General features: G+C 49.5%; 1 protein-coding gene across 1 annotated transcript in view; it reads left to right on the forward strand.

The window, feature by feature from the left end:
* LOC116955035 (neurocan core protein-like) overlaps positions 1 to 13,146 on the forward strand; it is a 37,313-nt gene extending 24,167 nt beyond the window's left edge. The window contains exons 8-13 of the mRNA XM_032975972.2: positions 1,758 to 3,899; positions 4,769 to 4,957; positions 6,077 to 6,159; positions 8,013 to 8,223; positions 11,622 to 11,816; positions 12,532 to 13,146. Of these exons, the coding sequence (XP_032831863.2) occupies positions 1,758 to 3,899; positions 4,769 to 4,957; positions 6,077 to 6,159; positions 8,013 to 8,223; positions 11,622 to 11,816; positions 12,532 to 12,713 (3,002 nt within the window). The 3' untranslated portion in view covers positions 12,714 to 13,146. The remainder of the gene's footprint in view (positions 1 to 1,757; positions 3,900 to 4,768; positions 4,958 to 6,076; positions 6,160 to 8,012; positions 8,224 to 11,621; positions 11,817 to 12,531) is intronic.
* The last annotated feature ends 1,385 nt before the right edge of the window (positions 13,147 to 14,531 follow it).

Here is a 14,531-nt window from a genome sequence, read left to right on the forward strand (position 1 = left end):
CTGATTGTCAGTGGATACTTGAGGTGTTGGTTCAGCAATCGTGATATATGTACGTATGTAATAATAGGGGTTTCCCCTTTTTTCTGGCAACAAAACCGAAACCTTTTTACGAGGAAGCATATGTGCATTAACCCCAATACTTGTGGTCAAAATGCAAACAAAAAGCACACTGATAATATATGCATTTTAAATTTTGATTTAAAGCTTTCGTGACTGCAGTAATTCATATTCTTAGCTCTTTCGGTAAAGTCACGTTGAAGGGAAACAATAAAATATATAAAAAACAATAAAAATTCTCACGACGTTTCGACCATAACACAAACGGTCATCATCAGGTGTGAAAAAACCAACGGCAAGAAACCGCCACTTCTTTCAATATGCATTGTCCTTGAAACTGATTGGTCCACACCAGAGACGGCTTTCTGTTGAGCCTCGTCTCAATTGGTGCTAGACCAAAGGACGCAAAAAAAAGACGAGGCTCAAAAGAAAGCCGTCTCTGGTGTGGACCAATCAGTTTCAAGGACAATGCATATATTATCATAGTGTGTTTTTTTTGCATTTTGACCACAAGTATTGTGGGTAATGCAGACATGATTCCTTGTAAAAAGGTTTCAGTTTTGTTGCCAGAAAAGAATGGGGAAAACCCTATGATTATACTTTGGTACTAGCAAAGGAGGTCTAATGATGTACGTGTGTGTTTTGAACTTATTTTGCACCGTTCGTAGCCAACCGTTATAATCGGAGATTTAGTGTTGAGTCTATGGGTAGTAGTCTATGGGCAGTAAATACTGTATGTTTAACTTATTTCGCACTATATATAGTCAACCGCGCTAATAAGAGGTGTGGGGAAAGGACAACAAACTAAATACAAAAAGCGAATACAAAGAAGACATAGTGTTGCAGGCAAAAACAATTCCTTGCAGAGCGCCAGAGTTGACGTTGAAGATATCCGCATTGTGACCTCTCAGTCAGAAAGTTGAAAATTCAAGTCTGCAGATAACAGGAGAGCGGATGCCAAATTATGGCAGCTTGGAAAGAAGTGTGCGATTCCCGACGCGATGACGTGCTCCTCTGATCAGCACACGGTTGGCTAGGTACGGTGCGAAATAAGTTTTGATCATAGACCCTCCAGCATGGTCAAGACTTGAGCTCTAGATGAGTCACGTGAGCTGAGAGGTCCCCTGTAGACCATACTTGATGGAACCCACACTGATGGTCATGTTTTACTGCCTTTCCCAACCTTGGGAATTGATGCAATTTGAACTGATATACTTTATTTATGTAAGGGACGTCACGGTCGTCAGATGTTATCTTCGTCCCCTGGTATGCAGTGTGTGGGTTCGATCCCAGCCCTCAAGCCTATATATTTGGCGTTTGCATGTTCTCCCCATGGTCGCGTGGATTTCTTCCTCCGGATTCTCCGGTTTTCCCCTCCACATTTAGAATCAATCAACATGCGTTTAGAGTATTTGGCTGTTATAAATGTCCATGTGTTAAGCCACTTCGTTGAGCTATCACTTTTGGCCAGGTCACTTCTGAAAAAGAGATACAAAGCTTAGTGGGCCTTAGCTGGTAAAACAAAAATAGTTTAGTTTTAAAATAGTATTTTAGTTTAGTAGGAAATTACTTGGCTTGTTAACAAAGCTACGGTGATGATGACTCCCCAAATGATGGCGGTAGCTGTTGATGACAGATTCCATTTTACTTTGGCAGCTGCTGACGCTTAAATTCACCTCTCGCTCTTTTGTTTCTCGCAGAACCCCCACTCGGTCAGCAGGGGGTCAACCCTGACATGACGAACGTCAACCGTGGGCTGGACGTTATTGTCCCTAGGCCTGAGGAGGCAGTGATGATTCGGTCTGAAGGGGCCACATCGCTCAATGTCTTTCCGACGCAGACAGATAATCTGTTGACGTCTCCCATCACGAAAAACGATGTTCCTCCTCCTTCTGTTGCTGAAGTCGTTGCTCATGGAGGAGAGGACAGATGGGACAAGGAGGTGCGTGAGAAGATGGCAGTAGAGGTGAAAACAGACCCAGAGGAGGAGAAGGAGGTGATCGGAGAGGTGGGATTTTTTAAAGCAACGACCACCGAGGACATGGAGGGAAGTGGGGAGGAGACCACAGTCATCATCGCCATAGCAACGGAGGGGATCCAGAGGGGGCCTGCAATTGTGTCACCCTCCTACGCGGAGTCCCTCAGCCCCGCCAAGACGGCGATGATTGAGGGGTCAGGGTGGATTCTGGGCAAGGTGGGTGAGTTGGCGGATGAGGTGGTAGAGCATGAGAATGTGATGAACGAGGAGGTGAATGGGGAGGTGGACCTGAAAGATGAGGCAGTTGACAGAACCTCTCACCATCCAGGCGAGGTCACAAGGGCAATGGCCTCCCCTCTGACCCCACCTCGAGTCCCACCTTTAACTGCACCTGGGGCCACCCCGTCAACCAGAGTGGGCCTCCAAGGCCTCGAGGAGACCTCAACTCTGGGGGTAGGAGGAACCCTCCATTTTCATGATGATGGCACCGATGAGAAGGAGGGAAGTGCAGATTCCCTGGTAGGGAGGCTCCAGGGGGAAGAGGGTGCAGGGATCTTTCTTCAGCTCCCCGACCTCCCCGTGCCCACCTCGCTGTCTCGTGCAGCTCCAGAGACCTCGCACCCAAATGGTGAGGAAGAGAAGGAGCCCAGGGGCTTGGCCGAAGGTAGTGGCTTTTCGGTGGACTACGCCCTGAGAGAGGATTTTGCCGAAAACGTGTCGTCCATGCAATTTTCCACTGCCATAGCCACCACCACCACAGCGACTTCCACAGCGGCGCCGGCGGAGGGGCACTTGAGCCGACTCAGCGGCATCTTCGGTGCCGAGGAGACGCTGCGCTTGCTACCAAGCTCGGCGCTGGCGGACGGAGCGGTGAATACGGGTGATCTCATTGCTGCAGAGCGGAGCAGCATTACCACGGAGCCAGGAGGAGAAACGGCAAGGTTTTCAGAAGAGTCTCCACCAGCCTACACAGCAGGTTTTATGCAAGATACGCCGCCATACTCTCGACCAGAATCCACAAAAGACTTTCCACAAGGCTACACACCAGCAGCCTCCTCACAATACTCTCCACCAGGCTACACAACCGATCCAACTCTAGACTCTCCACCAGATTTCATACCACACTTACTACCGGACTCCTCAAGATATTCTCCACCAGACTCCTCACCAGACTCTCTCGCAGACACCTCAAGAGACACCTCACGAGGCCTTACAGCAGACTTTCGACCAGACTCTCGACCAGACTCTCGCCACCATGAGCACAGGGAATCCTTTGAGCCAGAGGTGCTGGAGCACAGGCAGGTGCAGTTTAGCCTCGGTGATTTCACCACTGAGCACTTGGGTCCTGGAGCTTTGCGGAGGGCCAACATCGACCTGAAGGGCGAAAATCTTAACCTGGTGAAGAGCGGGGGGCGCTTGGAGGGCGGCAGCAGGGCTACGATGGAGGCACCCACTCCTCCTCCCTCGCTTTCATCGCTTGCATCTTCCACAGAGTCCCCCACCGATCCCCACAGAGCCGGCTTGGAGCCAGGGAGTGGGCACCTGGAGGAGGGGTTAGGGATGACGGGGCCTGCACCGCACACCTCCTGGAAGCCTGGACACACCTACATCTCAACAGGCACACCTGGACCCGAATCTCCTGGATTAGTGTCTCCTGAGGTTCAGCCCCCTGTATCTGTGCCTCCTGAGTTCAAATCTCCAGGGTCCACTTCTCCTGAGATTCAGTCTTCTGTATCCACATCTCCTGGACTTGAGTCTCCAGGATTCTCGTCTCCTAAGTTTCAGTCTTCAAAAGCCGTGCCTCTCGGATCCGTGTCTCTGGAACCAACCGGATCTGACACCAAGCATGTGGGGGTGGTGACAGGTGAGATAAATACGTGACAGTGTGACAGGTGAGAGTAATACATGACGGTGTGACAGGTGAGTGAGGCAGGTGAGGGCAATACATTATGCAGTGGTTATCACACTGCTTATGAACCCAGTAACCTGAGTTCAATACCTGCTCACGGCAAACATCGTTGACGATCATGTGAACTGGTCCTGGACTTCCCCTAGGTCGACTCAGTCTTAAATGAGTACCTGGTGTGATGTTTAAGCATCAACATTGGGGAGACAAAGGTGGCCGTGCATGGTGCTTGCCATACCATCCCTTCATTCGCCATTCTTTCCTTATTGGATGCTTGCTAACAGCTCTTGCCCCAATAGTCTGTTAAGGTTACACAGATGATCATTGTCTTCGTTGGTCAGTGTAGTCTATGTGTGGAATGGTATCAGTGTGTATGTGTCATTGTGGGTCAATATGTCAGTGTGTGTGTCAATGTGAGTGTGGGGAGCGGTCGCGTAGTGGTTGGCGCACTGTGCTACGCACCCGGCGACCCAAGTTTGAAACCCGCTCACGGCCAACACCAGTGACAATTATTTGAACCGGTCCTGGGCATCCCCTAGGTCGACTCGGCCTCAAATTAGTACCTGGTGTGGTTTGTAATAATCGCCACAGGGGAGATAAAGGCGGCCAGGCGTGGTGTTGGTCACTCACCCCCTCGTGTGCCATGCCGGCCTTCATAGTTGCTACTTGCTAACAGCAGTTGCCCCAAAAAGTCTCTTGAGGCTATACGGGGGATCTTTGTTTTCAATGTGAGTCAATATGTACGTTTTTCCATGTGTGTGTACTAACGTGTGCTGTTTTTCCCTCCTTCCCTCGTCCCCTCTCCTCCGTGCCCCCTCTTCCCCAAGCCCCCTCTCTTGCGCGTCCCCCAGACGTGGCGGCGGTGTCCTGTGAGCCCGGCTGGCACGGCTTTGGGGGGCGGTGCTACCGCTACGTGGCAGAACGGCTACCCTGGGCGGAGGCAGAGGAGGCCTGCCGCTCTGTGGGAGGCCACCTGGCGAGCATCGCCTCCCGCGACGAAAACAACTTCATCCTTGGTGAGTGTGGGGGGCCTGGCCATGGGGTGGCGGCGGAGTAGAGGTCGGTTGGCATCGCGGGGCCCAAGTCAAGATCATCGCTAGGTCAGCCTTATCCCATAATCCTAACCCTGGTCCTGCTGCTTGTGCTCGTTGGTGGATCAATGTTGAGGTTACAAAGTCCACCTCGGATGATTAAAATGTGAAGGTAGCGAGCGCGATGATGATTTTGATGATGTTGATGATCATATTAAACGGCCATAATTAGTTTTAAAATTAATAATTTCACAAGCAGAGTATTTAAGAACTGTAGGTCATTGCAAATTACACAAATCGCACCACACCCAGAAGACATTTCTGCACCCGGCACACCACGTTAAGTATACCTCTCGCTAAGGCTGCAGGCGCAACAGTGGCCCAGATGTTAACTACCTCGCCTGTTATGCAGGAGGTCGTGGGTTCGATCCCGACCCTGATGCCTGCTCTATATTTGGAGTTTGCATGTTCTTTCTGTGGTCGCGTTTATTTTTCTCCGGGCCCTCCGGTTTTTCCCTCCACATTTACAATCCACATGCGTTTAGAGTATTTGGCTGCTATAAATATCCACATGACGATAAGCTACTTCATTGAGCTATCAATTGTGATAGCCAGGTGGCTATCATTGGGCCTTACCCAGTTAAGTACAACGTATTTTAAATAGTCAATTTAACACGTAGATTTTTGCGACCAATGCTATCCATAATATATGTTTTGGGGGTTTGATCGTGTAAATATAATTGCGTCGTTAAACCCACCACCACCCAACACAGACAATTCATAAGGTTTGTCACGTAAACAAAAGATGCCAATTAGTTGCTCGTCCAGTACACCGGTTGTGTGTTGAAGAGTAAACCCACAAGATTTAGAATTCAAGTACCGTAACGTTTTAGTTTAAAAAAACATCAAGCGCTGCTGACTTCAGTCCAACAACCAGCAAAATATCCAGTGAGAAATTAAACTCCCCCCTTAACATTCGCCCCACTACTCGAGCACAAAGTGCTGGGTGAAGTGTCCTGAGCTTGTGCAGCGACCGCCCAGTTTGCCTTGAAAGGAGAGAGCAGCTTCGGACCGCCACCCTTCTCGTGTCTCCGGTCCCCACAGCCCTCGGCTCCGACTACCAGTGGATCGGACTCAACGACCGCTTCTCCGAGGGAGACTTCCACTGGAGCGATGGCTCCCAGCTGGTGAGGACAACCGAGCAGGTTGCCAATGAGTTTCCACCCTTTCTGGCGGTTGTTGACAATAATATTTTTGGACGATGAATAATAATAATTTCTATTTTTGCTTACATCGTCATTCATGCTAATTGCATCTCACAACGCTGTACAATAACGATATGCATAATCACATGAAGGGCGAAATCTCATTGATAGCAATTATTATTGTTGTTAAGTAATTGAAACTCTCAGAAACTAAAAATGAATAATTGAATCAAGAAATGGAATAAAAACAAAAGGTATAAACAACAGCAAAAAGTTATCACAATAGAGTTACAGAAATTATTAATGATACGAAGGGGTAGCTCCTCACACTGGCAAGAGCAATTGGCGCACGACCTCAATTTCTCCTCACACAAGCCAGGAAACTTTCACAGGAGGAGTGGTAGAATGCCAATAAAAGTGATGACTAATTTAGATCAATCGGTCGAAATGTCCGACATGTGATTTTCTATCTGGACGTATTGGCGGTACACCGGTGCAACGTGTTCTAAAATCAACATTTGAACTGATGTTCGCCTTCCAACTGCTTCTAAATCACGAGAATTAATTTTGACGCACCACCACCCCACAAAGATTTTCTGACCGGGGGTTGCAAATCGCGGGAAAATGAATAATTATTGGGATGAATGTGCTCTTTTTCATACTGCGCACCACCGGTGTACCGCCAATACGTTCTCCAGACAGTCTCGTCCCTTCACCTGATGAAGGCCGCTTGTGTTGTGGCCGAAACGTCGTGAGAATATTATTGTGTTATTTTATTTTATCAATTTACTATTTTATTCTCATTCTACGTGACTTTACCAAAAGAACCAAAGAAGATGAATCCTTGCAGTCACGAAAGCTTTAAATCGAAATACAAATAACTTAATTATATAGCTAAATCTTGACTTAAAGCTTTCGTGACTACAGGAATTCATATTCTTCGGTAAAGCCACGTAGATATCTATGTGGCTTTACCGAAAGACCCAAAGAATATAGAAAGCTAAAATAAAGGAGATACCGGGTGGAAGCGGCCACACAAAGAGAGAACACCGAACACGATCATCCTCATTTTTCAAACATTGGCCATCTAACTTTAAACTTTGATTTATGTCAATATTAGTACAAATAGTACAATATTAGTACAAATAGAACCCACGCATATGCCTCTAGCAGCTTATGTTGATGATGTCCACATTTCATATTCACAAATGGACCCAGACCAATCATCGATTGTCAAATTTTGTCAAGATATTTATACCATTAATCACCATCAACATTACCACCACCAATATTGCTACGTTGCTACCACCACCATAAGTATGTACGTATGAAGCCAACCGTGCTAATCAGAGGTGCAGTGTTGAGTCTATGGGTAGTGTTAGTCTATGGGCAATATGTTGAACTTCTTTCACACCGTACATAGCCAACAGTGCTAATCGGAAGTTGCGGGATGGACAACAAACTTAACACAAAAAGCAGTTCAGTGTATTGTCCTTCCCCTGCACCTCCGCTTAGCACGGTTGGCTACCAATACCAATACCCGCCATTCACCACTAAGTTATGGTGACATCACTACAGCGTCTGCGCCAGGCCAGGTGCACATTGAGGCCACGTGAAGCGTCAAAGGCTCGCTGACAGAAGGTCATGGGACAGACCCACGTGTCATGGGTTGGCTGACTGAGATGACTTTCATATGCACCAGCTGGTTGGCTACCACAATCACCTCAACCATCATTACCACTGCACCACCACCATCACCACTGGTACCTCTTCCACCACAACCACATTCGCCGCCACCACCACCACCATCACTGCTGGATCTCCATTCGCTCCAGAGCTTTGAGCACTGGCGGCCCCAGCAGCCCGACAGCTTCTTCTCGTCAGGCGAGGACTGCGTGGTGCTCATCTGGCACGAGGAGGGCGAGTGGAACGATGTCCCCTGCACCTACCACTTGCCCTTCTGCTGCGAGACGCAGCCAGGACGCCCGCTCACCTCCCGGAGACCGCTGCGGCTCCTCGTGGCATCGCCTCCTCCTCCTCCTGCTGGTGACTCTCCCAACGCAGTTATGCAAACTCCCCGGCGGGACTTTCGAGCGGAAAATTCGAATCGCTTGAGACGGGAGCTAGGGGGAGGGGAATCTTCTTCATCGCACAAACAAAAATCGCCATATTTTTTACGTGCTGAGAAGAAGGGGGCATTGCCCAACACGTCACCTATTATATATTTAAAATGCTAAGGCTGCACACTCACACCAGCAGCAGCAGTGTCACCAGATAATTCATTTCCTGATTTCAAATACCTTTGGCAGGGCCACACGTTGCCACACAATCTTACCGCTTCCTGACAATAAATCGGAAAGTCAGGGCTTACCTTTAGATTGGTGCATGAAGAATTGGAAAGCACCGGGTTCTACGCCCCTCACACAAACGTGATTGACGACGAGCAGCCTACGCTTGCAAGTTGTGTTGGTCGGCGAGATGAAAGCACATACCGGAGTGATCGGTTCACGCGACCAGGTCACACGAAATTAGCGTAGCAGCTCGATCATCACCTGGAACTGCTTTGTCCACGTCTGAGCGAGGAGATCAAACGGGGCACGTTCATAATCATGACGAGTAGTGGCAGCTCGCTGATGTGTCACATGGCGATTAAACGCGCCGCGACTAATGGCTGAGCAGATCGATGCTTGTGAGCAACCGGCTGCAGGGTGCAACTAGTTGCGCACAGACGTCCACATATAAGCAGTGCAGTTGCATGCAACCTCGTTGCGTATCTGATGGCTCAGCTGTGGACCCTGTAACCCACAGGCGGTGGAGTTGTGGTCAGCGCACTGTGCTACGTACCGGGAGAACCGAGTTCTACTCCCCCTCACGGCCAACACTAATGACGATTATCTGAACTGATTCTGGGCCTCCCCCAGGTCGTCTCAGCCTCAAATGCATAGCTGGTGCAGTGTATAAAACATTGCTGCTCGGGAGTCAAAGGTGGCCGGGCATGGTGCTGGCTACCCACCCCCTTGTGTGCCCTGCCGGCCTTCATAGGTGCTACTCGCTAACAGCACTTGCCTCACCAATACCGTTTAGGCTATACCTGCGTACATGCATGTGTGTGCTTGTGTGTGTGTGCGTGCATGTGTGTGCGTGTGTATGTGTGCGTAACACTGTGTGGAAGCTACCTGGTCTGTCGCTCTGCACTAAGCTTCAGGTACTCTTTGGTTCTATTCGGTAAAGTCACGTAGGTAAAAAATAAAACAACAAAAATCACGACGTTTCGGCCACAACACAAGTGGCCTTCATCAGGTGAAGGGACCAGACTGTCTCGAGGACAGCGCTGGAGTGAACACAGCCAAGCTCAGACCACGACCTTTAAGCTGTGTGAGAGGAATTAAGGTGCCTTGACAAAGGAATTAGCATAAAAAATTAGCATTTAATTGGCGGACTTAGCATGATGAACGGTGTAGAGGGGGTGAACATGTGCAGGCCGGCGAGGGGGGGAGGGGGAGTTTACATATTGATGGTGTGAAAAGGGAATTTTAAGAAGCTGCGAAAGTTTGGGGTACCACTACTTGAAAAAATATACTGTACCATTGAAAATTAGTTTAATGTTTGGTTCGATTTAGAACATCTTTCCAATGATTGGTTAATTTGAAACCATCTTCTTGGTTGAAATTGTGTCTGTGTTTGTAAATCTGAATTGCCTCGTGAACAAATCTCTGATAAAAACCCGTGGGTTTGCCAAGAACCTTGGTATCGGAGAAAATTATATCATGATCACCCACAGCGTTGTAACAGTGATCAGCTACGGCAGAAGAATTCGTTCTGCCGTGTTTCAAATCTGATTTGTGCTCGCGAATTCGGTCAGAGACATGTCGCTTCGTCTCCCCGATATAGCAATCACCGCAGACAAAGCGACATGTCTCTGACCGAATTCGCGAGCACAAATCAGATTTGAAACACGGCAGAACGAATTCTTCTGCCGTAGCTGATCACTGTTACAACGCTGTGGGTGATCACGATATAATTTTCTCCGATACCAAGGTTCTTTGCAAACCCACGGGTTTTTATCAGAGATTTGTTCACGAGGCAATTCAGATTTACAAACACAGACACAATTTCAACCGAGAAGATGGTTTCAAATTAAGCAACCATTGGAAAGATGTTCTAAATCGAACCAAACATTAAACTAATTTTCAATGGTACAGTATATTTTTTCAAGTAGTGGTACCCCAAACTTTCGCAGCTTCTTAAAATTCCCTTTTCACACCATCAATATGTAAACTCCCCCTCCCCCCCTCGCCGGCCTGCACATGTTCACCCCCTCTACACCGTTCATCATGCTAAGTCCGTCAATTAAATGCTAATTTTTATGCTAATTCCTTTGTCAAGGCATCTTAATTCCTCTCACACAGCTTAAAGGTCGCGGTCTGAGCTTGTTTGTGTTCACTCCAGCGCTGTCCTCGAGACAGTCTGGTCCCTTCACCTGATGAAGGCCACTTGTGGTGTGGCCAAAACGTCGTGATTTTGTTGTTTTATTTTTTACCTACGTGACTTTACCGAATAGAACCAAAGAGTATGGATCCTTGCAGTCACGAAAGCTACAAATCTAGAATTAAGCTTCAGGTCTTCTCGACCACTGTCATTCCCTCCCTTCTCTACGCTTGCGAAATGTGGACCCCCTTAATGGAACATCTTCGCCGGTTAGAAACATTTAGGCTAGCCTGCCTATGATCCATCCTGGGTTTAACCAGGCTGGATTGTGTGAGCTCACAAATCCTTAAAAGATCTGGGCAAGGTCCCATCGGTGAGCTCCTCCAGCAGGCAAGGCTGCGTTGGCTGGGTCATGTAGCCCGCATGCCCAGCCACCGCATGCCGAAACAGCTTTTGTTCGGCCGGATCGAGGGGGCTAAACGGGCACGGCACGGGCTAGAGAAGAGATGGAGTGATGTGGTACAGGAGGACGTGGAGCTGAGTGGACTTTGCGATGACTGGTACCAGCGGTATCAAGATCGGCCTCTGTGGAGGAGGCTCGTGAAGGACGCTACTGGGCAGTTGGAGGCAGTCGCCCTCCAACAACAACGGAGGGCGGAGGAGCGACGCTCACAACAACGAGCGGAGCGCCGGGTGGCTAAAGCACAGCAGGTTGGCACAGTAGGGGGCACAGGTGGTGCATTAGCCAGTCATCTCAGTCAGTCGACTCGTGGCACCTGGGTCTGCCCCGTGACCTCTTGCCAGTGGACGTTCGACACTTCACGTGGCCTCAAGGTGCACATGGCCTGGCACAAGCGTCGTGGTGACGTCACTGCCACTTCGTGGCGAATGGCGGTTGTTGTTGTTGTGTGTCCGTGCGCGTGTGCATGTGTGTGTGTGTACGTGTGTGCGTGCCTGTGTGTGTGTCCGTGCGCGTGTGCATGTGTGTGTGTGTGTGCGTGTGTGTGCGTATGCAGCAGGTGTAGTGTGGTGCGGCCACCCCCCCATCGTGAGCAACGCCCGGTGCTTCGGCGCGCCGCACGGCCGCTACGCGGTGGGCGCATCGGTGCGCTACCGGTGCCGGGCCGGCTTCCTACAGCGCCACGCCAACCCCACCTCGCGGTGCCGCCCCGACGGCAGCTGGGAGCGCCCGCGCATCGCCTGCGTCCCACGTGAGCATTCGTCCGCCAGTTCCCAACGCCTCCGTGGTGAAGAACAAAAGCCCAGCCAAGGGGGAGATTCGGATTTTATTACAATTTTTTTTAGTTGTGTCAAATGTTCGGATCGTGTACGCCACGTGATAATTGAATGGGGCAAAGCGGTGGTACAGCGGTTAGTCCGCTGCACTACGAATCTGGCTCCCCAAATTGGATTCCTTGTCACAGCTAACGTTACTGGTGAGTGATATCAGAACCAGCGTTGTCAAGTTTTGAGCAACCCTTTGATCAGTTTTGTCTGCTGCTCGTTAGATTACATGCATTTCCCAAAACGTCACCAATTATATATGTTTCCATTTAAGGCCACACACATAGTGTTGTTGACGAATGTGTCCAGTTCTTTGGTTTTAAATATAGCATAAGGGACCCTAATAGCAACACAACTCTGAACACAAGGTTTATTCAAATTGGATCACCTCAACGAGAGCTATTGTGCTTCCTGTGTAACTGATTGATGTACGTACGTACATTGAACTTCTTTCGCACCTTATGCAGTAGCCAAACCGTGCTAATTGGAGGTGACGGTCGGGACAGAGCCGATGCATAAACGCTGCTAAACCCAAGTTGGAAATCATTTAAATGCAGCCAACGCTGCAGCGTCGCGCCTCGGTTGCGTAATATGGGGAGGAGGCGCATTACGGATGTCGTGCCGGATGTCATGTCGCCGCAGGGCCAGCGACACAACCGGAGCAGGAGAAGCGGCCCGTGTGGTTCAGCCTCTACAAGGACGCATGGCTCCCGGCCCGCGCGTCGCGCTGGGTGCACCACCTCCAAGACCCCCACGACCTCCATCACCCGCACCACCCACAAGACCCCCACGACCCGCACACCGCTCGGTCGCTTCACAGCTGAGGGGTCGCTCGAGAGACCTTCACTGTGAGACACCGGGAGGGCCTGGGGCCTCGGTCCAGGCCTATGGCCCCAGTCCTAGGGCCCTGGTCTGGTCCTAGAGTCCTAGTCGTCTGGTCTTTTTGTCAGTGGCATCAAATTCTTTCGGTGAAAATGTTCCTTAAGTTCACACTGATTCACTATGGGGGAAATGTGACCGAACATATTTGATACAACTGACCCCTGGCCTGTGTGTGATAGCGAGAGAGCAGTGAGGCGTCTGGAAGATGAAATGCTTTAACGCACCGAGACCCCATGATCACTGCACTGTGTGCGATGCGTTAAACACTGTTGAACACATTCTATTTAATAATTATTGAAAGATGACTTTACAGTTATAATTATGTGTGCAGCAGCAACCCTACTCCAGCGATCTATTAAATTATATGGCAGTCAAGTCACCATGTCATCAGCCGTCATCAATCCACCGCTGGATGAAGGCCTCCCCAACGTGTCCCCTCCTCTGTGCAGGGGCCGATATCATCGCTCCATCTCTGCGGCGGACGTACTCTCTCTCTCGGGTGCAATTGCTTCCTTTAGTCCGGTCACAGTGATGTAATTACAGTGCATCCTGAAAGTCAACCGGAAAGTATTTTGTTCTAATGGATGAAAAACCTAAAGGCTCGCGTTTGACAGCTGGGTTCACGCAGCCTTTGAGAGCCGCCCATTGCTTGGGCTTGCGATCTTCCTGTAGAGCAGGTTGGGCAATAAGTTACGGCAACGTTGGACGCAAGTGCAAGCCAAAGCCTTAGTTTTGCTCAAAGCAGAAGTCAACGAGTGTTTGACGAGACGCTCCCGACACAGCTCCCTGTCAACACAGCCACCTGCATACTGCTGTCACCCGCTCTCACCCGCTGCTGTTAGCCGCTGCTGTCTGTAAACTGTGATTGCTAGCGATTGCACAGAGATGTGTGTGCCTGTTGGAGACGTTGCTTGCTGTGGGAGACAACGCCGCATTTACACCGAACGCCACTACCACCGGGGTTTAGGCAACTGTGAGAGTATGGACTTGAAGGCACGAGGATACATTTCTGAACATGCCTTGAGAGGGAGTCTCATTCACGGATTTGGGCAGCTCAATAGCACGCCATAGATCTAGCACGGTGCAGAATTTGGGCAGCCCAGTAGCACACCCTTAGTTCTTACATGGTGCAAGGCTTTCGCGACCAATGTTATGATTTATAATCGATTCTTAGGGTCAGATTGCCACATGAGTAAAATGCCAATGTTTTGTGTTGCGTACCCTCGTCCACCCAGCGCAGCCATATAAAGCTATCACGTTAACAAATGCGCCAGTTGGCTATTGGCTGTGCGTGCCTGGACGCGGAAGTGCGATTTGAGCAATCGCCTGATGATGCTGGTTGTAACTCCCAGCGAAACGTGGAAGCTAATTGTTAAGTGTGCGCGGACCGCTTTTTCAGCATTACCGGTGTGCTGCAGAAAGAGTAACCTGGCGCATTTGTTCAGGTGACAACTTCATGTACTACACAGCATTGCCATTTTATCCCATGCGTTAATCTGACTGAACGAGTCAATGATGAATGCCTTAAGTTTTATTAGACTGTCTGGAGCAGAACACAGTTACCTGCTGCCCTTCCAAGGCCATTCAGGGGCGGCACCGCAGCATCCACCAGCTGAGAACCAGCGCTGTCAGGTGGCTCACGACACCAGACATTGATTTATAAACCTTGTGGCCATTCCAAACATCAGTTGCTTATTTCTGCAATGCGCCACGTGAAAGAAGAATATTAAATAGGTTTTGGTTTTAAAATAACTACCGTC

Source organism: Petromyzon marinus, chromosome 57, assembly GCF_048934315.1.
Source record: "Petromyzon marinus isolate PM22_M1 ecotype Great Lakes invasive population chromosome 57, UKy_Petmar_22M1.pri1.0, whole genome shotgun sequence".
In the NCBI taxonomy this organism is placed as follows: Eukaryota; Metazoa; Chordata; class Hyperoartia; order Petromyzontiformes; family Petromyzontidae; genus Petromyzon; species Petromyzon marinus.